This window comes from Anser brachyrhynchus (assembly GCF_964034855.1).
Source record: "Anser brachyrhynchus genome assembly, chromosome: 2".
NCBI lineage: Eukaryota > Metazoa > Chordata > Aves > Anseriformes > Anatidae > Anser > Anser brachyrhynchus.
In genome coordinates, this window is record NC_137695.1 from 26936337 (window position 1) to 26958083 (window position 21747).

Consider the following 21747-nt stretch of genomic DNA (forward strand, 5'->3'; position numbering starts at 1 on the left):
CTTTCACACCCACCACACATCTGCACTTGGGACAACAGGAAATTTTAATTAGGACAAAACCCTTTTGCATGATGATTTCATTTCCAAAATAAATAAAAGCAAGCTGGCAGCGACCCTTTGAAAGGAAGGAGCCTGTTTAGACTTTCTGTTAAATACAGTTGGTTGTCTTTTTCATCCATTCTCCTTACGTCTTTTCATTTCTGCCTTGAGTTTTATTGTGCATGAAATTGATGGTTGGCAACCTTGATTAAAGCCAGACCTGGCACACAGAGGTGCTGATGGAATGACATGGCTCACTTTCTGCCTTCCCCCTAAATATTCAAGCTGCAACACTGGTTGCATTAGCTCCCTCCCACCCCTTCTGTCCCCATTCGCCTACTGAAGGTCAAACACCCATTAAGAAATAGGGCTATGCTAATTTCGCACATCGGTATGCACTAATCATATTAAGCACTGTGGTAATTAGCTCACCGCTAGCCCGTCGTAGGAGGGGAATAACATGAGACACATACGAGGGACAGGTTGGGGTCCCACGGACGATCTGATGTCCATTTGATGGTCTGGGGGAAACCAGCTCCATAACAATCCTGAGAGAGAGGAAAACCAGCATTTAGGGTGGAGCTTGTGATTTAGCACTCTCTGGGGCGTACAGGTGATGTCCGAGCAAAGGCACCATTTCAGGAGCAATGGCCAACGAGTCCATCTGCGGCGTGTGCGCACACGCGCTGTGCGTTCAGATGTGCCCTTTCCGCACTTAGAGGAAGGAACATCTACTGGGCCTGCTCTGGTATCGAACCTGGCAGCTGGCCAGTGCTCTGAAGATTTCGTCTTTCATTACTGGCTACAGAGGTGACCAGCATCAAGGAATCTTAAATAAGTGCTAGTTCCGTCATTCATTTCTATAGGACCAAACACTAGGTTTCTAACCCTACATGGAGTTCCCTTGGAAGCTGTGTAGGGATCTATTTTAAGTTTGGTCCCGATTTTCTTTAAATAAGAAAAATATTAGTGAAAAGCTTTTTTTTTTTTAATTATTATTTTCTTTTCTTTTTTTTTTTTTTTTTCTTGGAGACACAAGTCTTCTATTCACCTGCATAAGAGCCAGAGAATCACAGTTTTTCTTTGGTGTATATGTCTTACTCTTAATTCATCACTATCACTTGTACTGGTCAAAGGAAATTAAATTCCATTGTTCAGTCTGACTGGTTATTCACTGTGGAGATGGCTGAACTTGAACCATCCCTCATATGTCACCATCAGATATCAGATGACACTTTAGGCTCAAAACGTTACCAGGCTTCTTGGAAAATGAATAGACCAATTTTCATTATTGCATTCTAAGTGGAATTCAGCCTCTGTGGACCAACAATATGACGAACCAGGTGTAACACCCCAAATTTAGCCACTCTACATTTGTAATGACAGATCTAAAAAAAGGTACATTGGCCAATACTGGAGAATGCTGATGGACTAGTTCACATTTTTCTGTTGAAGTACATTTGCAAATATTTAGCACGCAAGCCAAATTCTGGAAAAGTTCAAGTTTTACACAGCTGCTTTCTTCAATAAAGTTTTCATTTTGATTCCATTTGGACAATTTGCCTTTTTCTGCCAGTTATTTTCAGTGTCAGAAGCCATCAGCAGAATAATACATGTCCCTGTGGGTGAAATCTCAGCCACATAATTCAGTATTTTCACAGCATTACTCAGCTGAGTTGTTTTATGGTGAAGAAAATGAAACTTTGAAAACATTTCCACCTCCATAACATGCCTCTTAAAAATCAAATTAAAAAAAAAAAAAAGTTAAATTTGTATCTGGTAAAAGCTGAGTCCTCTATTTTCTAGGCATTATGTGACTACCTAATCATTCTTTACAATGACATATGAAATAGTAGAAATGTGTTTTTGAAGATGTGAGAATGTCTCTCTGATTTCCAGTGTTAATGTGTTTCCAGCACCCTGTGTATTGTGTCAATGTGGTTGGCACACAGAACGCACACAATCTCATTACCGTCTCCACGGATGGCAAAATGTGCTCCTGGAGCCTGGACATGCTCTCAACTCCACAGGTGGGTCTGTTTTCACCTATACAGGAGAAAAGCAGCTTCGGTAGAGCAGGATACCTGCTTAATGGAACATAGCTCCTAAAAGCCAAACCTCATATCCTATACAAACTAAAACCAATGGATGCACTTGAAAGAGTACAGCTTGCTTCCAGCAGTCTCTGCTAAGAGCCAAAACCCATTTCCTTTACCGCAAATCATGTAATTATTGTAATACGTTAATACATAGGTCAGTTTCAAGTGAAAATGAAATAATCCGTTTTAAAGCACGGTAATTACAGAAGTCGCCTGTGGTATAAATTGTACTTACTCTACAGCATTGTTTAACAAATATGGACTAGATTGCACTGCTGCTGAACATACCCTAGGCACTCATTTCCAAGGCACAAAAGTCAGAAAGCTTAGTTTGTTGCCTGTTTTCAGTAGCCAAAGGAAAAAACAATGCAAATCAAAAGTTTCAGAGCTAACTCCCCCCTCTGGAATGTTTATTGCTATTGTCTGCTTCCCCTCCCCCATCTCCTTTGTATCAGAAATGAAAGGAAATCCAAGAAAATTGTCCAAACCACTAGTGATTATAATAATGGAAACTAAACAAAGAATCTGATGCTGAAAAGGCTCTATGGAAATCATCTTTAAAGTGTTATCTTTTGGAGTAGTACGTTTTCTGTTCCAACCCATCATTCATTTTTTACTTTTCTTAGAAAAAATATTTTATTACTGTTTTTATTAAACATCATAGGATCTGATCTTGTTTCAAAATGCTGAGTAGAAACTCCTTTTAATGATTCCATTAATCATCCATTAATCATGCATTAATGTGCAATTACTCTTGAGTTATTTGCTTTTCAGTGTTGACACAGAATGTGGGACTCCCCTCTCCTAATCTTATCTGTTTAAAGGTCCATGTCAGGTCCAAGCTAGTCATCTGAGTTCCCTTTACAGTTAGTGCAAAGAGAGACTAGGCACTTACAGAGGACAGTTCCTCCCATCCCAGTGTGAAATACCATTTCAGATATTCTGGGTTACAGAACTGTCAAATCTTAGACTGTAAGTTGGTTCTGGAAGTCTTCCCATCTAATCCCCTCCTCAGAGTGAGGCCAACTTCCAAGTTAGATCTTGTTGCTCACGCTCCTCTGAGACAACATTATGGGTCTTGTAGTTGTGTCCTGGAACTATGAGAAACCACTGCACTTCTGGAATAAAAGTGGAGGCATCTAAAACGGTCCAGACATCTGTGTTTAGGCACCTGAATCCCTTGCCCCATTTCTCACTTAAACATTTTAAAGATAAATCCCACCCATATGTGTTCACTTCCTGGAGCACTAGATTTCGAGTGAGCGATTTGTGAACATCTCAGTTCCAGAACTTCATTACTCAGATGGAATTTCCCAGCTCCAAAACTGGCTTTCAGCAAGGCTGGGAACACACCCCACATTACGCTGAAATCTGGCGCATGGCTCATGGTGGTCTTGAAAAGTAAGGCCCAGGACTTGACGTCAAGCTACAAGCCATAGCTTTAAACTGGGAGGAGTAGAGTGTTGCTGATTTGTGTCAGTATGAAACTTTCCAAAGACATAGATCCAGAGAACTCATGTACAGCCACCATGTAGGCACACGGAGGAGAGAGTCCACCACAGTATCTGGGCATATCTAAAGAGACACTAAATGATGATCTCACCCCAGAAGATTTTTGCAGAGATATACGGCCCACAGGTGCTCTCTGAATGCGTTTTCCAAGTCTTATTTTGCCTTTTTAATAGAAGCAAATGTATTTGAAATAAAAATATAAATCAAGCGAGAGTTTCTCTGTGGATTTGCAGCCCTCTCCTCCCACAGGGACGCCCACTTTCTTGAGCTACAGCAAAAATCCCTTCTGATAAAAATGCTACAGTCTTTAGCGCGAGAAGAGTAGCAGGTTAGGCATTTTAAACACAGAAAACATACGCACTTAAATAGCTGCGAATGAAAATTGGTAAATCATCCAGCCCCTTTGTGGATTCTTGGGTTACACCATTTAGGCTGCACAACCAAAAAGCTTAGGGTTGTGCAAAATCTGCTCAAAGCAGACACATCTTGCAACAGCCGCAAACTACTCATGCTGGTTGTACTTGAAATAGCAAAATGGGCATGCTGATCTACTTTGAAATATAGCTAGAAAATAGAAAAGAAAAAGAAAATATGCTTGCTGGTTTGTAGCTTGATGCTGGGTTCTAGAGAGAACGTTTGTGGTTACCTCAGAAAATCCCTGAAAAACAATGCTTAGAGTGGCAGGAGTGACATGACCCCAACTTTTTAATGCTGTTCTGCAAAGCGACAAATGTCACTGATAATTGCCTCAGGTGCACATGACATTACATGTGTTTCCTGAAAAACAACTGATTTCAAAGACGTTTGTAAATACAAGGGTATTGTATTTTTTATTAGAGCCTGGGGCTGGCAAGTATAACCATTAAGGTATTATCTTTAGTTTCTGCACCATTACATTTTAAATTCTCACCTGTCATCTCTGCCTGATTTACGATGATGTAGCAAAGACCAGTGCATTGCAGCTGCTCTGAAACACGACAGACAGCGGCAGGGATGGCAGGAGCACTGCATCCTCGTCTGAGACATTGCCTCTTCTTGCAACGTCCTGTGCAGAAACCAAAATCGCGTGACTGGGTCAGACAATTTCTTCTTCCCTTCCTGCTGCTCTGCATAACATTTAGAACTGATTTAGAAGAGAAAAAGGAAAAAAAAAAAGCCAAAGAAAAGGACAGCCGTGGAATAATAATGAAGCCTTGTTTTGATAGGAGAGCATGGAGCTGGTGTACAACAAGTCCAAACCGGTGGCGGTTACAGGAATGGCCTTCCCAACCGGAGATGTCAATAACTTCGTTGTTGGCAGTGAAGAGGGAACAGTCTACACAGCCTGCCGGCATGGAAGGTGACGTTCAGCATTTTGTACTTCTGTGTCTTTGTCTGGCTGTGCTGGTGTGAGGTAGCCAAGTGTGTGTGGAGAGTGTTTAGATTTTTTTCTCTTGGATCAACAGGGCCTGTGCTGCTCTGCTTCGCAGGAGAGGGATGGGAGCTGCCCAACTTCGCGCATCGGTGTTACGGCTGTTTACACGGGGTGCTTGCCCCAGGCTCCCTTTGTAGTCAGTGGGGAGCAATAACTGCTGGGAAGGTCTGATTTCTCTCACCTTTCTCAGCCATCCACTTGAAGAAGAGATGACTGGCACCTTAGAAATGCCTCCTTCTCAGCCGCGATTATAACGGAAGTCTAGACAGCTGGCTCAGGTGTAGATGTCTCAGTCTGGGCAAGTTGAATCAGGCCTTGAGAGACAGTTTTGTTGCAGGGTAATCAGGCCTAAACCACTTGTAAGAGATGGTAATCCGCTCTATTTTTTACCATCCTCAGCTTCATCTTCAGTCTCCACAGGCAGACAGCAGAGAAAAGCCACCATGGGCATATATATCTCTGTGTGAGAAGCAGAGCACGGCACTTGGGGCCCAGTGCATGGCCACCTGTGGAGCTGGACCAGAGACCGAGCTCTCAGCAGGCAGTTTGGAGATGTCCGATGCCCACCTTCTCCAGGAGGGCAAGACAAGAGCTGTGGCCCATCATACGGCTGCAGTCTGAGCTGTTGTATTTGTCAGACGTAGCCTCAGCCTGCCACGAAGACATATTGGCTTGGGCAGACCCTCTCCCAGGACTGTGCTCCCTTACACAGCGTAGTTGTTTAATGCTACAGCTAGGGTCAAAAATCTGCCCTTGTCCCCAAAAATCCTCCCCGGTGGAGGCAAGCCAGAGAAAAACGCACCAGGGCTGAGCTAGTCTGCCTGCCCAGGCCAGCACTGAGGCCAGCAGTGAGGACGGAGCAAGCAGCGCTGCTCCAATTTTCCTGGGCATGCCTCACTCTTCGGGTGTGTGGTTGACTGTAACCTGTCCTGGGGGGCTAACTACAACCCTGAATGACTGAACTGCTCTTTCTCAGGCCCTTGAATTTGTATGCATGATTATTTTTTTTTTTCTTGTCTGACTGCACCAAGGAGGAGGCTGTTAGGATCATTGTTTCCCTGGGCATCCTTTTAACTCAGACACAAATTTTACCTCAGTGATGTTCAGGAGGGTTCAGCCTTACAGTATTTTTGCTCTTCTGCCCTAAATTTCTGCAGATAACATGTCTGACTTGCCCAGGCAGGCCATTAATACAAGACTTGAAAAAATGACCTGGGAAAATCTTAGTCTCTCAAATATTTTCTATTAGCATTTGGAACGATAGCTGAAATACTGTTTTTCCAAGTATAGATACATCTCCTAATGACAAGGATCTGAGCGCTGTGCTGTTCAGCCCTGATCTTCTCTCTGCTTCTAAGGTGCAAATCCATGTTCATAATTTAAACAAGTTCCTTATTTTGCACCCTGTAAACTTTTTAAGGCTGCAGTTAAGAGCAAGAGACTCTCACCACAGGCCACTGCAGAGATCAATTCCTTCTGTTCGCTGCAACGATCTGCAGGATGCCTGTGTGCTCTCTTAGCTTCTGGTAGCAGTTTCATCCTCTGGGACACTTGAGTGGCTTCTGTAAAGAACAGACTTTTTCACTGATAGATTTAAAGCTGAACCCTCACTTCTGTAGTTCGCAATATTATTTGAATTCGTGTTTTATCATAGTCCCTGTTTTGGTTGACCAGATAGGCATTGACAGTGGTTTCAACAGTGGTTTAAGACTGTAAGGCTTCTATTACAAGTTCCTAAAGTTGTATGATCACACTCTTACATATATTTTCTTCAAAATATTTTTTATATTAACTTTTTTTTTTCTTTATCCTACTGACAGTGTTGCAATATCATGTCTATTTAGGCATTACACTGGTAGGCTGTGTGGTGGCTGATGGTTTGAATTAGTCTTGGGTTGCTGGGATAAATGAAGCATGCCCCAGGGCATTTCTCACTTCTGATCTTTCAGTGGTGCCTGGTTTGTTCCTCACAAGAGCAGGAAGGTGTCAGATCCTCTTGTTATTCCACCTTTTTAGCAAACCTTCTGCTGACCATCAAAGAACACGCTCTTAGCCCGTTCCCGCCTGTCTTCCCTAAAGCTTTTTGCTGTCATCCCCGTTTTGTTTCCAGAGGCCCGTGTGGTCCTCAGCACAGCACAGCAGAGCCGTGGTATTCTGGAAAAAGGGGTGTCAAAGCCCAGCAGATACGTGAGGTGCGCTCGGCGCTCGAGAAGTTCTCATCGCACCAAGTGCGTGCCAGGCCGAGGGGGATGAAACCAGACAGGTTTTGTACCGAGCACCTCAGGGACACAGGCTAGCAGCACGTACTGCGTGGGCTCCGGGGGGGCCCAAGGGAGGCCACGCTCCCCTGGTCAACAGGAGCGGCCGGGGACACCGCGCAGGCAGTGCTGCTGAGTGGGGTGAGGGACCGGCCTCCCTCAGGGCAGCTCTTCAGCTCGGGGGCCTCTCTATTCGGGCTGGCAGCCTCGTAAGAGCTGTGGCTATTTTTAAAGCCTTTTCTTCCCTTTGCAATTTTTGTATAATCATGTAACTAAAAAGGTAGTTTCATCACTCCCCTTTCTGTGTACAGTGTGAGACAGAAGTGACAACCAATTTGACATCATTTGCTTACAGGAAGAACAAAATTGCGCGTGTTCTCTTTTACATAGAGTTGTACTTTTTCTTCCTAATAACTATTCTAGCCTCATGCTGGTGAAATGCACATCTTCCCATGCTCAAATTAATGACCGTGATACCTTATCAGGCGAATAGTTCCTTCATATTTTGTGGAAAAGGATTTGCTTCCTAGTGACTTGACTGACTGCTGTGCAAAGTTATTTTAGATATTTAAGAGAAAAAGAATTGCAAATTATAAGTCATTAACATATTTGCATTTTTATTTTAATGGTTATTCCTTGTAATAATGGTATATTCAGATGTATAAGCTGTAGTGTAATTATAATTTCTAATTATTTTATAATTATACATAAATGATATTTCATGCTATAGTAGCAGGCAGTGTACATAAAAGTCAGTAATGCAAGTCTTGAGAAGTGAAGGGAAAATATCTCCCTGTGCTGGATCCTGAGTATTAATTGTGCCCACAGCAGTAAGCCTCTGCAGGCAAAGGCCTTACTGAAAGGAGAGAGCTCTATAGATTAAATGGAGCTTTAAAAGGAACAAAACAAAATGATGTTAAAAAAAAAAAAAAAGATGTTAACTCACTCTGAATGAAAATGTCTCTTCCTCCTGCAGCAAAGCTGGCATTGGTGAAATTTTTGAAGGCCACCAAGGACCTGTCACGGGAATCAACTGTCACATGGCAGTGGGTCCAATTGACTTTTCCCATCTCTTTGTCACATCATCATTTGACTGGACGGTGAAGTTGTGGACCACAAAGGTAAGAAAACAAAACTGGGATGTGAGGGGTAATAGTACTTGTGAAAATGCCATTGTCAGAAATGTTTCAACTGAAATGCATTCACTGAAAGGCTGTGCTTAGAAAAGGCGTAGCGATATGACTGTAAGTCAAATGCATACCCAGTGTAACTATGTCAACCATGTTTGCCTGGAGCCTACCCCATAAAGGTAGTTTTAGCTGGCTTGCACTTCAGTATTAACCCTAGTACCGAGCAATTTCACTAGGGAAGGAGATTAGGATGTCTTGTAGTGGCAGTCATCAAACAATCCATCCAGCACACCTTGTGCAGGCTAAATTGCAAGACTAATACTGTGCACCGTGACAGTGCAGCAGCAGGAGCATTTTCTTCTGATGAAGCAACAGGGGAGGCACATGTACGACTTAATGCAATCAATATCCATCATGAAATTCATTGCTGTAGGAGGCTGTGATAGCCAGAAAGTATAAATCGTCCCAATGACATTAGACACTGATGGCTGGAAGCCGGGAGGAAATACACACTGGAAGTTACATTCATGAGCTCCGTCAATCTGTTACTGACTGCTCTGTGGATGCGTCCACATAACCTCTTACAGGGAGAGCACTGTGAACAATGGAAATGAAGCTTTGAATACCCACACCCCACAGAAGTGTATGAATATAGACTAATGACAGAGGGACTAAAAACTGCAGGACAGATTAAACAGACCAAGCTATTTCATTGTGCTAAGTGAAATACAAGAAGTAAAATTCTAAATATCTAAGTCATCATATTTATTCATATTTTTTTCCTGAGTACGTGCTATTAGTTGCTCAGCAGTGTTTGCTGTATTTTTTCCATTTTTAATAGTTATTTTTGTCGTACTCCAGAGTAGACAATTGCCTTTCAAATGCCAGGCTTTTGTCTTCATCGTGTTTTCATGTCTGTGTTTGGTTCACATCTTGAACTGCACCCAACAGATTTCCAGCTTTGGAAGTTGACCCCAGTCAGGAAATATCTCAGCGTGTGTTCCCCAAAGACATCAGGGCCTGGAGATGCTGGGACAGATGCTCAGCAAATGTAAATACAAAAGTGATCAGAGAGGGCCATGTGACAGCCTTGTGCTGAAAACAGAAGCACAGTTACCTAGATATTAACTTGAATTAGCCTCTGTAGTAGGTTCATAATGCATTTGTTAATGGCCTGATCCAATGTGTATGCTAATTACCAGGTATCTTTGCCTGATGAGCAATGACCATAGCTGACAGTTTTGTTTGAGTGTTATATTTTAGCAAGTTTGTAAGGAGGAAGGTGCATGATTTACCGAATTTGTACTGTATACATCAGTGGACCCAGCCTTAACCAGTGCAGAAGTGATCCTGGGGGATTGTCGTGGGCAGGCTGGGGTGGGTCCTGGGTGGTAAACACTGGAAAGGGCTGCAGGATAACCCAGTGACAGAGAGCTGGCTAGGGCTGGTGAGGCTCTTTGGTGTCCGAGACAAGGGAGTGCGGGGCAGTGGTAACTAAGGGCAAGGGAACATCAGATGGTTGAAGCTGAAGCTAAGTAAGCGGAAAAAAAATCTGGGAGGACTGTGTGGAAGATGAGAGGCTGGTACTGAAATACCTGCACTCCAAATGTACATGCCCAGAAAAGCCTATGATGAATATCAAAGCTGCAGCTTGAGGCTGAATATGTCAATAGGGATCTCATCCATCTGTCGCTTAAATGAAATTATATTAAGGAGTAAGAAGGCATGTGTTTTTTTTATTCTGAACTCCTGGGATGTCAGAAGTTAGTGGTAACACTAACACGGCATATTTTGGACACAAAGACACTGCAGTTAGCAGTACAGAGTTATCCTTGTGGAAGAGTTCAGTGCCAAAATGGTTGGGTCAGATGCTGTTCAGTACAGTCAGTTTTCAAAGAACCGAACCATTTAAATTTCTAATACCTATCAGGCTGTGGCTCATCTGGCAAGAAAGACCTCCTGAGAATGCTGCGTGACCTTGCTGATGGTCGGCAGGAACGGGCATGTGACACACCACCGCACCACTGAGCTGGAAGCAGTATTATTGCTGTATTGGATCTGTTGCTTTCTTCTGGAGCAGGTTTGAGCAACAGCAGCTCCAGGCTGCGGCACTGCTAGCCACTGCCCTGTGAAGACATACTCTGAGGCACTAGACAAGTTCTTGAAATGTGATGAATATTTTCTTTTTCTTCCAATTTGATTCCTGCAGAAATGTCTTTCCATACTATCTCTTGGCTGGAGTGAGTACATAGTTAGGGCTCTCTGTTCCATTTCCACAGTCAGGGGCCAGTTGATCAGTGGACTTTGAATAAATCCATCGGCACATTTGATTATCTGAAAAAAAATAGTGGATTAATATGAAGCTTTGAGTACTACTCCTGGTTTACAAGACTTTACTCAAATTTTTTTATTCCTTTGGTTTCTTATTTGTAAATTTAATCTCTCTATCAACATCCAAAGCCGCGCTCCTTTCCGGCTTCTACCAGTGTTGTCTACTTAATCCTGTGCACATTATCCTCTTTGGTCATGAAATTCAATTCCTTTCTGTTTCACAGGTTCAGAGTCAATGTCCAATTGTAAAGTGAACCATAAAAGCTCTGTGTTTATATTGTCTATTGATGTGGTGTAGCACCCTGGGGTGCTTACAAGAAAGGCACTTTCAAAGCAGGCATTTGACTGATGGATTGAAAGCCCTGTCTCCCTTAAAAACTCTAGATTGACGTTTTATAATCTGTTTTTGCAGTTAACACATTTTCCATCCCAACAGCAGTTCAACGAGCTGACTGAGAATAAGGTTTTCACTAACGGAAGAATGAAGGTTTTGCAGATAACACTAATAAAAGGTTCCTGTTATCACCCGGCATATTAGCCAATAATTAGATCCTTGAGTAAACAGTAAGCAACCAGAAGCAGCAGGAAAAGAAAAGTAATTTGCAAAGATAGTCACTTGATAGCCAGGGCATTACCTGGTTCCTGCTGAAGTCAATAGGGCTTTCAGCTTGAATTTGGGCTATACTACATCAGCGAGTCTGGGATGCAGAGCTGTCAAAGGAAAGTCCTGATGTGAAGTGTCTGTGAAGCTCTGCCCCTAATTAGGTATCGTTTGTACGACGCTTTGAAGAGGTAAAGTGCTAAGTGGAAATGCTAAGTGTTGCTAATTAATTAAGCACTAATCCTCATGAACGAATAGCATGAGGTTAAATAATGAAATGTAAGTATTGTTATTATTACAGCAATTGCTGTGTGGAGTGGGAATTTTTAGATATTGTGTCAAGGGACAGAAACTAGCCTGGAATTGTTAAAGCATAGCAAAACAAGCTAGTTTCAGCTAATGCCTAGAAAATGGCTTGTTTGCTGCTGAGGGAGTTAATAAAGGTCTGGGTAAAGAGGTGGATTTTGTTAGGTTTTTTCATCCTTCACATATCTCGTTTGTCTCTTATCCTTCCATTGAGGCTAGGTGCTAATGACTGAGTGTTTCTCCTAATGCATCTAATATCTAAGTCATACTCAGGTGGGCAGCTGACTAGAAGAGGGATTGGAATAACAGTAACAGCATTGCTGTCTCCCCATCTATGCTCGTCTCCTTCTCGCCTGATGCTAAGTAATGGTGGTGAGTGTCATACTCGGAGGGAGGGATGGAGATGAGCAGACTGGTAGTAGGACCACTGCATAACCATCAGCACGGACTAACTGAGCCAGAGGACGTGTGCCTTCAGCAATAGACTACCTACTTTTGTGTCCCTGCTCAGTTTTGCCTTGCTAGCATGTGCATCAGTGGTAGCTCCTTCTTCCTGGTCCCCCTCCTTTGTCTTCTCTTTCTTGTGCTGTTCTCTTTCGGGCTCTGCAGTCCATTGTAATATTTGAGAAACCACTTCTTAAACAGAAAAAAAATCACATTTCCAGTCTATGTGCCTTATGTATATTTCTGTACCTTCAATATCTTATCTGTTCACTCGTTATCTTGGTATGAATCAGTCCTCCTGATTCTTGGAGGATTCAAGGATTTTACCTTGCACTTTCATACCTTCCTACCAGCATAAGACTTTAAACTCCATTTGAGTCTAGAGGTTAAACACTATCTCCTTGGAGGTCAAGCCTTCCGCTAGAACAAAAAGAAGCGAATGCGGTGCTGTTGTCAAAGACTAGTAGGAACTTTAGCTGTGTTCCCCAAACCCTTCCCCAAAAAGCCTGGCTGATAGGAACTGATAGGAACAACTTGATAGGACTTACTGTGATGAAAAATGGTATCACAAAATGAATCAGAGCATTACGTGATTGTGTGGATTAGTCACCAAGGGAACAATTCACTCACAAATAGGCAATTTTTAAAGTTTACAGGGTCAGGTCGTCACTTTTTGAAGATTAATAAGTTACTATTTTTTACAGTACAAATGCCATGTATCAAAATACCTGGTTACTGGCTCAGATATTTTCTTGTATAATTTCAAACACGTTAAGTGGGTGAGTGAGAGCCTCTTGTGTTACAGATAGCATTGCCTGAAGTTAAAGATCCACGTAGAGATATACTCAAATACAACTCACAATAAAAGGACACTAGACTTAGTGAACTATCGCAACAACTTGGTGAGTTCTTCCTCATGCAAATTGTTCTTATCTCTTATTGGAAGTGGTGGGATTAATGACTTAATGTAGTGAAGACCATGGTGGGTAATTAGAGCTGATCATTGATTAGAGAAACTACCATTAGTGGTTAATAGTACAGAGTATTCCCCTGTCTTACAGAAGACGTTCTTCTTCCAGTGAATGTGCAATTATTTATGAAGAGCTCCACGAGAGCATCCTGTAAGCCCGTGGTTTGGGCACCGAGCCAGCCATGCTGCAAAGGACTGCCTGAGTAAGACTTGAACATGTGTCTTCCCTAAGGGGAGGAAATGCTGTGATGATCTTGCCATTTTGCTCAGAGCTGTATCTTGGGTCTATGAGCAACTATGGATTTGATGAAAGTAGGATCTTCTTGGAGTAGAGCTTTGATTTTAATGTGCTGACACTTCTTGATGAAAACCAGTTTTGTCCACTTGGGGCCAGCCCTGCTTCTCCAGTTTCTGACAGGATCAGACTGGTCTCTGGACTGGTGAAATGCAGAGGTTTCATAAAGGATCTGTCTGAGGCCTTGAAGTGGGTGCTGCTAGGTGGAATTGCACAGGGGAGCTGGGGGAGGGTAGAAGCGTGTGGTTGAATAGCACTCGTATGTGATGAGATCCTTAATTCATAATTTTTGCTTGATCCAACACAGAAATATTTTGGGGCATTATTTCAGGCATTATTCACGTACCTTATCTTGCATATGCTTAAATAGATTTGATCTGGATTCAGTAAAAAACAGTCTTGAACCTGTTCATTCTTTACGTTATTTTCTAAGCTTTCCTAATTTGTTGGGCCACATTCAGTCTTCTTACATTAGCACATGAGGTACTTTAGATCTGTCTTACTGCATATTGGAAGTTGGATCCTCTTGGATCCTTTATTATTTTGGACTTCCATACTTTGGTTTCTTATGCAGCCATTGGAAAGAAGTAACTATGGTGCATCCATTTTAGACATTTCTTGGAGGTACCACCATTACTTCTGTCCACTGAGAAGCCAAGGTCAGGCAGCTACATAAACAATTGGCTGTTGGAGCTTTTGGTGGCTTTCTTGCATTCAGACAGCTTCAGGTCTTATCTAAATTGTCAGATGTGGCAGCACTTCTGAGCACCAGGGTCTGTCTTCTTATTTTGGCTTCTCTCAAACCATTATCAGCAAGGAATCAGCCTCTTTATCCCATGCCGCACAGACACAGCTACACCTTGATTCTGCAATCAGAAAAGCTAAAATACAAGCTGAAGACGGGGTGTGTGTGCTCTGAGCAGACGCTTAAGCAAACTACAGGGATATCAGGACCTCTGCCTTTCTGCACCTAACACCCTGCTGAGTCTGAATGCAATCTCAGTCCGTCTCCGGTGCCATGGTGGGTTGGTCACTCACAAGGGCTCTAGGAGTTTAGGGAGGCATAAGAAATAACATCAAGAAGCAAAAGATGAAAAGAAATAATATACTGTGAGGGAGACCAAAACTTTAGTCTACTGTGGGAGCACAGACTGAATATGGACTGCCCTCCCTATCTTCTTCTCTCCCTCTCTCCCATTTGTTTTGCTGGGGATCAAATGTCTAGCTCAATGGACTACTTAACCCTTCTTATTTCAGATACCTGGCTAGAACAGTCCCCCCCCGCTGGATTACAACATGGAGCTTGTTTTTGAATCTGCTCATAAGGCTATCACTTTCCTTTGACAACGCTACTTTTCCAGCACAGGCTTTTTCTGTTTGATAAAAGCAATTAAAATGACTAATCTGATTAATCACTGCCCAAATGCTAATTTTATCTGATTATAGGGAAAGACAAAGGATGATAAACTAGTATGCTGAATTTCATGGAAATGGTCTCCCTGTGGTGTGAGTTCAGAATTTTGAGTTTTGTCCAAAAACAAGGCAATGAATGAATTTGCTTCAGAGCTCACTTTCTGTCAAAAGGCCAAGCTGACTTGGGGAAGAGGGTGGAGCTGCCTGTTCAGACAGGATTTTTTTAGTTTTTGCCCTTTACCTCTGGAGCCAGAGGTCTGGCTCTCATCCAGCTGTACAAAAAAGAAGATTATGGTATTTTCTAGGTAATTTTAAGGAGCAAAACCAAAGTGAAGTCAGGTGGCTTGAAATCAACCCCAAGTTCTTCACATGAAATTTTTCTCATGATTTTGGTTTTCAGTGTAGCCGTATTTGAAAAGTGATAGGAAAATATTCTTCAGCTGGCCGACATATTTCATTTACTCATGCCAACCATGCTGCTTCTTTGTGAATCATTTTGTGAAGAATGGCATATGCACAGAAAAGTAAAAGTCATCTAAAATACTGAGGCTGTTCCGAAGAATTCACTGGGCTAAACTTTACTTCAGAAAATCCTAACAGAAATCCAGCTGTAGCCAGTGAAAGCTTTATTTGCAAATGGAAAGTGGAATTTGATTTCAGGAGTTCATATAATCCATACAAAACAAAGTCTTGATTCCTTTTTCCCTGAAATCAAAATGCAAACCTCCCACTGACTGTTCTGTTGCAGAATTATGCTGAAGGATCAGGCTCACATGTAGCAGTGAGCCATTTCGGGAGAATTATCAATATATAAAAGCCAGGATTTCTTCACTAATGGAAATTTTCTCCCACCTGCTTCATGCAGCAGTCCTTTCTCTGCTATGCGAGAGACTTTTGTTATCAGGAAAAAAGGAACTGTATTCAAAATCCTACAAGATGGAGTTCTCTTCAACAATAATTAGCCTCAAAATCATTGCTTGCTGACCCATGAAAGCTCTGCAGGCATCCTGGTGGTAGCAGCTACAAATACTAATCGGGACTGTTAGCAGACAGTGCTGTCACATCAGGCTGTACTGGCTGTTCTGCAGTATTCCCCATGCTCCTGCCTGTTCTTGCTGGCACTTGGAACACTGAAACTGAAACAACAGAGTTGCTTGAAAGCCTAATAATTCTCCGAGTCCACACGCAATGCCGGGCCAGGTACCCTATGATGAAGCAGTATTTTCCATTAGAAAGAAAAACCTGAATTTTCCAGGGCCTCATACTGAAGGTTTCAGTCAAAGTGACGGGGGTGGGAGCACGGCAGTAACGATCCCCTGAAACCGCAGCTCCATTATCCCACTCCCCTCCTCGCCTGTAGCACAAAGTAATTTTCCCGTACCCAGCTGGAGTGGCAGTGGCACGCCTGCAACGGCAGGGCTGTGAGTGTGCTGGAGGAGTGGGGGCTGCAAAACAGAGCAGGCAGCGATCCCAGCACGGAAGCACGGCTGCAGGAGAGCATACCTGGCCCCGTAGTTTAACCAGGAAAGACAGCAGAAGGAGAGAAAAAGGTGGAGAGGAAAGAGAAGGATCTCAAGCCACCTGTGTTTCTGAACGCTGGGTGAGTGAGCTACCTAGTTGAACACCAGCTATAAAATATTACCGCAAGATTTTTTGTTTCTAGAGCTTTCTCCAGGAGTCTGGAACACACGTACCTTAGCATTTTGTGTGAACAGAAAAGTTGGTAGGCAATTGGGGCTGAACTACCTCTCTTTAGCAACCCGAGGCCTGAGGCAGGGAGACAGTCCCATTGACTCAAGCAGGGGTTGGCCGGTAAGTGGGTGCCGCTGCCTATCCTGCCTGACAGGAGAGCACTGTCACAGCGATTTGGCTTCCCCCGAAGCATCCCACTCATCTCCAGCGCTGCTTCCTGATCCCACCTGTGTGGGATATAAACAGTGAGTGACGACTGCAGGTAAAATACCTCATCCGCCCTTCTTCGGTGTTTCATGTACGCTCTGACTAGGGTTTGGTGATTCTTCCTTCTGTCAGTCTAGCAAAACCGTACCTGACTCATATTCCTCAGCAAGTCCCCCAAGTGCTTCTCTGAAAAAAAAAAAAATCCTGAAAAACAGTAATATAAAGGCAGGAGTAGGAGCGACAGAAACTGTGAATCAGTTTGCTAAGCAGGGACAATAAGACCTTTTATAGTTTTGAGCTTCTTAAAGAAGAAACCAAGCTGTCTTTAGAAGTAGATAGAAATTCCAAAAGAAAATGACATTTTTCAAGTAATCTGGTGATGGAAGTGCACAGTTAGTAGCATAAGATGAAGTGCTGGCTTGCTTAAAGCATGTTTTAAATAAAAGGTGGAAAACTTGATTAACATTTAGCAATGAAGTCAGCAGTCTGAGGAAATACAGAACAAATGGCAAGTACCTGTACAGGCTTCTCCACTGTTTTTATCCACACAGCACCCAGCTTGATGTGGGCAAGTGAAGCAGAAGGTATGAACCTCAAGCAGTGGAAACCTGTAGGCACAATTTTTTCCATTGTGGAGTAAGAGGGACTCCAGACTGGGAATTAAACTGGGTGATCTAAAAATGTAAAAACAAGCATACATCAGCCTGGCTAGTGGGAACTGGTAAGAAAAGTGAGCTGGGGTGCCTCATTGTGACCCAGTCTGCGTACTAGCCTCTTCGTACAATCTTTCCTCAGCATGTATTGTAGAGTTTCGAGGCCCTACATGCCTCCTGATGCATTGTGAAGTTAATCCGTGGCAAGCAGATATCAATTAATTTTATTTTACATCAGTCATCAGGTAATACACATTTATATCAAACTCACTGAAAATAGTTCCCTAGCTAATGTACGGTGGTAAAGAGGAATGCCATACTTCATGCTCTTTTTCCTGAGAAAATAGAAAGGTCGTTTTCCACCGAGTAAGTGGAAAGGCAGGATAGAAGACAGCTAGAAGACCAAAGAGAGCTGTCATCTAGCAGCACAGCCTGAACGTGTTGCATCTCTGCAGAGGACTCAAAACAGATCAGGAGGATTAACCAAATAAGCAGTTTACCCGTCAGTGTGACTTTCAGGCTATCTCCACAGACCCTGAAAGCTCTGCTGTCTGGCTTTCTGACACTCCTGAAAGTCAGGTGATGTCTGACTTTCCAAGTTCTTTTATGCTTTTTCTCCGTGCCACAGTATTAGACCTTAAGTTCGGTTCTCATTAAAACCGCCTGTGCCAATCATCAAACCTTTTTTTTCCTTTGCTTCCTTCTTGTATGTTCACCCGTGACGCTTTGACTTTGAAGGAAACCACAAAAATGTAATCATCATGTTATCTCCAGACTGGTCTGCTCTCGTACCCCCTTCCCTTTCAGTCTCACCCTTGTCCCCTCCTCCGTCTATAATAATTCCCACATGTTTATGCAAAAATACTGGAGTTTTTTATTGTTGTCAATTAAGAGAGGCAACAGTTTTAGCATCTCTGCAAGAACAATGATTTCTAAATGTGAAAGGTTTTCTGCCTTGAGCGCCTACAACTTTTAGGATGCCACAAAACAATCAGTGTAGTAACACTACAGAACTTAAATAAAACAGGGCTCCTAAGAGCGTAGGGATCGTTTCCACACTCACTTCTTCCTCCCCTCTATCACTGCTGAATCTAAAAAGGAAGCCTGTTCCTTGGTTCATAGATGCAGTTTTACCCTTGATATAGTGACCTAGTCCTCTGACGGTGAGGTGACACTACGTGAAACTGTGTGACTGGATGCAGGTGCCATCGTCTCAGAAATGACAAAAAAGCGGCGTATATGGGGAGTCAGTCTTGTGAGGCCCCGGTTAGCTCCCATTCCCACTGCTGTCGTTAGGAGGTCAGGATTTTGGAGAATTTTCTTCCTTACACTGTAAACAAAAGAAGTGCGCTGCTTCTAACAGCAACACCGCAGACCTGAGGAGTAACAGCACAATAAATGGCTGTGTTTCCATTTAGTTCAACAGGGCCAGGAAACCAATCCCATCTTGAAGAGTAATTATTTTACTAACCACTGACTTTGCATTCAGCATCATTAATCAAAGCAGAGGGGGCTTTATTGTTCAACAACTTGCCTTAAAGGTACTGAATCATAACATTTAAAAGCGCTTAGTGGTAGTATCTCTAGCCCAATACACCAATAATTGTCCATACATACTGGAAGATACGTTCGGCTACGGATCACACCTTGCAGTACTTAGAACATATACACAGGTCACAGCCCAGTGAAACGTCCAGTGAGCCCCAGAGGCTCAACTGCAGTTCAGGACTGAATCCCACTGCCAACAGGAATTTAACGAAAGGTAAAGGAGTTATTGCTCATATAGCTCAATTTAGTGCACCTCAGCCAGACGGTGAAACTGGGGGGCTGAAGCTGAAGAACATAAACATCCCCCTTTTGCTTTCCCACTGTCATCCATGAAGGTCTGGCTCTGCCTGGAAAAGGTGGGGCAAGACTGCAAGTTCTGAGTTGTACAGTATCGGGGTCTGGGGGATAAAGATAGCCTTTGGGGAGAATGCAGACAGGCTTTGCTCAGCCATCAGGGATATACCTGTAACTAGCACCTCTGATTTATAGCTTCTAGTGCTAGCTCTTCTAAGGCAACTTAACAGTTCCTGGGAATACCGTGTCTTCTAAAAGTTAGCGTAATCTGAGCTAAATCAAGTCCCATAAGCATACTGTGAAAGCAGAAGACATTGGATTATCCAAAATTATCATAACTATTGGAAAACAGATTTGGGGAAAACATGGCAGTCCAGAACTGGCAAAATTCCCATTGAGATCAATCAGTCAGAATAAAAAACAAGGCAACTTCGTCTCCATACTGAGTCAAATGGAGAACATAAGGGCTTACAAGAGTAGTAGACCCTTACACACAGCAGAGGACTTACTCCCCCATCACAAGATGTCTGCACAAGTAACCCCAAGCACCTAACAGCTGGTGGCCCAGAAGGGAGACCACTGAGGGAGGAAAGGTCAAGACCGGGATGCAGCTGATCCAAGGAGTATTCACCTCAAAATGCCCAGCAGCTTTTAGGTCTCACTTACCCTGTCTGCATCTTTTGGGTTGGCCTAGCTAACTGGCAGCACCAGAAGGGAAAAGATAAGCCTGGATTCAGCAAAGCAGTAAGGTGTCCCTCTCAGTACAGAGAAGGCTGGGCCTAGCAGGCCCATAAACCTAGTTTAGGTCTATGAAAAGAGTGAAGGTACTCAATTCCTAACCTGAGTGGAAGACCACAAGCTATGCCCTATCTTCAGATCTTTTGTATCTGGTCAGTTTGGCACCTTAACACTTGCCTTAAAGACAGTAGAGTTTTACTTGCCAATGTGAAGACTTCAATGAAACGCTACTGCAGCCTTCCACTACTTCAGGAGAGCTTATAGGAAAGATGGAGGGGGACTTTTTGCAAGGGTTTGTAGTGATAGCACAAAGGGTAATGGTTTTAAACTAAAAGAGGGTAGATTGAGATTGGGTATAAGGAAGAAATTCTTCACTCAGAGGGTGGTGAGGCGCTGGCACAGGCTGCCCAGAGAAGCTGTGGATGCCCCATCCCTGGAGGTGTTCAAGCCCAGGCTGGATGGGGCTTTGGGCAACCTGGTCTGGTGGGAGGTGTCCCTGCCCGTGGCAGGGGGTTGGAGCTGGGTGATCTTTAAGGTCCCTTCCAACCCAAACCATTCTATGATTCTAACGTGTTACCTATGCTGGAAGAGATGTTATCTTTTGACACCACTTTGTAATTTTATTTTTTTATATTTTTTTAGTGAATAAAGACTAATTATACAAGTTGCCTGCCACAGGGGCCAAATTTTCCTCTTCCCTTGTTCAAGGGCCAGACACAACAGCCACTCTGCTCGGGAACACTCTGGGACTGCTCTGTCCAAGTGCCCGAGAGCCAGAGTTTGAGCCTAAAAAAACACACCACCTAGTTTGGAAAGTTTCTATGCCAAGGATTAATGAATCTGTCATATTTGCTGCACACACAGAAAAATTAAATTTGCTTAAATCATCTTACAATACTGCACCACATTCATGGCTGTAGTTAGTCAGTGTCAGCCAGAACTAAGGATTTTGCCTATTGTCTTTAGAAGGGGAGAAAATGGAGTGAAAAGAAAAAGGAGATACGATGCTCAGTAAATGGAGTGTGTGGTGTCACCATGCATCTCTAGTGTTGAAGGTACAGTCTAGGGAAGTACCTTTAGGTGGAGCTGACACCCATAGAAATTGTGCCAATGTGTAAAACACTCCTTTCATGAAACAGGCAAGGCCAATTGCTTTTTCCATGGCTTTTAAGAAGTCAGATGCTAGTTAAAACCTGTGAATATGTATACATTCCTTTACATGGATAATTAGCTACTTTATGTGTGGCGCCTCCTGGATTAAAGAAAATTCTATGCAAATAAGCGGAATAGACTGGTCAAATTTATACGTGGAAAAAAAATACCTCTTTTATATAAATATCTACTGTTTTTTAAGGTGAGTTTCTTATTTCATAGACAAGTGCTAATTCCTAGACAGCTCCCATGTATTCAAAATGTTCACTCTGCATTGTTCTTTTAAACAATGACTGACTGTATACAAACACTGAGGATGAACAATAGATTTTGATTATCTGCTTAAATAAATGAGACAAAAACACATCTTAGAAATGTTTTTTTCACTTTTTCTGCTAAAATGCTTGATTTCTGTCCTGCTGAAATCAATGGCAAAACTCCATTGATTCAGCAAGGCCAAATTTTCACCCCAAACACTCTTTTTTTTTTTTTTTTTTGTAATAAGTAGATTTGGCGCAACTTTGTCTGAAGATACTGCTTTAAACTATTTCTTCTGTTCTATTGAGTAACAGAGCGGGTTGATATTTAAGAATGAAAGCTCATCAAGTTTAAATTTCAGTTGTTTTATAATAATAGCCATATGTTAGTTAT

General features: G+C 42.8%; 1 protein-coding gene across 15 annotated transcripts in view; it reads left to right on the forward strand.

Moving 5' to 3' along the window:
• The window catches only part of DYNC1I1 (dynein cytoplasmic 1 intermediate chain 1), a 190981-nt gene that overhangs the window by 140160 nt on the left and 29074 nt on the right, over positions 1–21747 (forward strand). For all 15 annotated transcript variants that reach the window (XR_013947359.1, XR_013947360.1, XR_013947361.1 and 12 more), the window contains 3 exons: positions 1956–2069; positions 4856–4989; positions 8299–8443. Coding sequence is in view for 8 of the 15 variants with exons in the window: in XM_080582185.1 (XP_080438311.1) it covers positions 1956–2069; positions 4856–4989; positions 8299–8443 (393 nt within the window). In the remaining 7 variants the exon portion in view is untranslated. The remainder of the gene's footprint in view (positions 1–1955; positions 2070–4855; positions 4990–8298; positions 8444–21747) is intronic.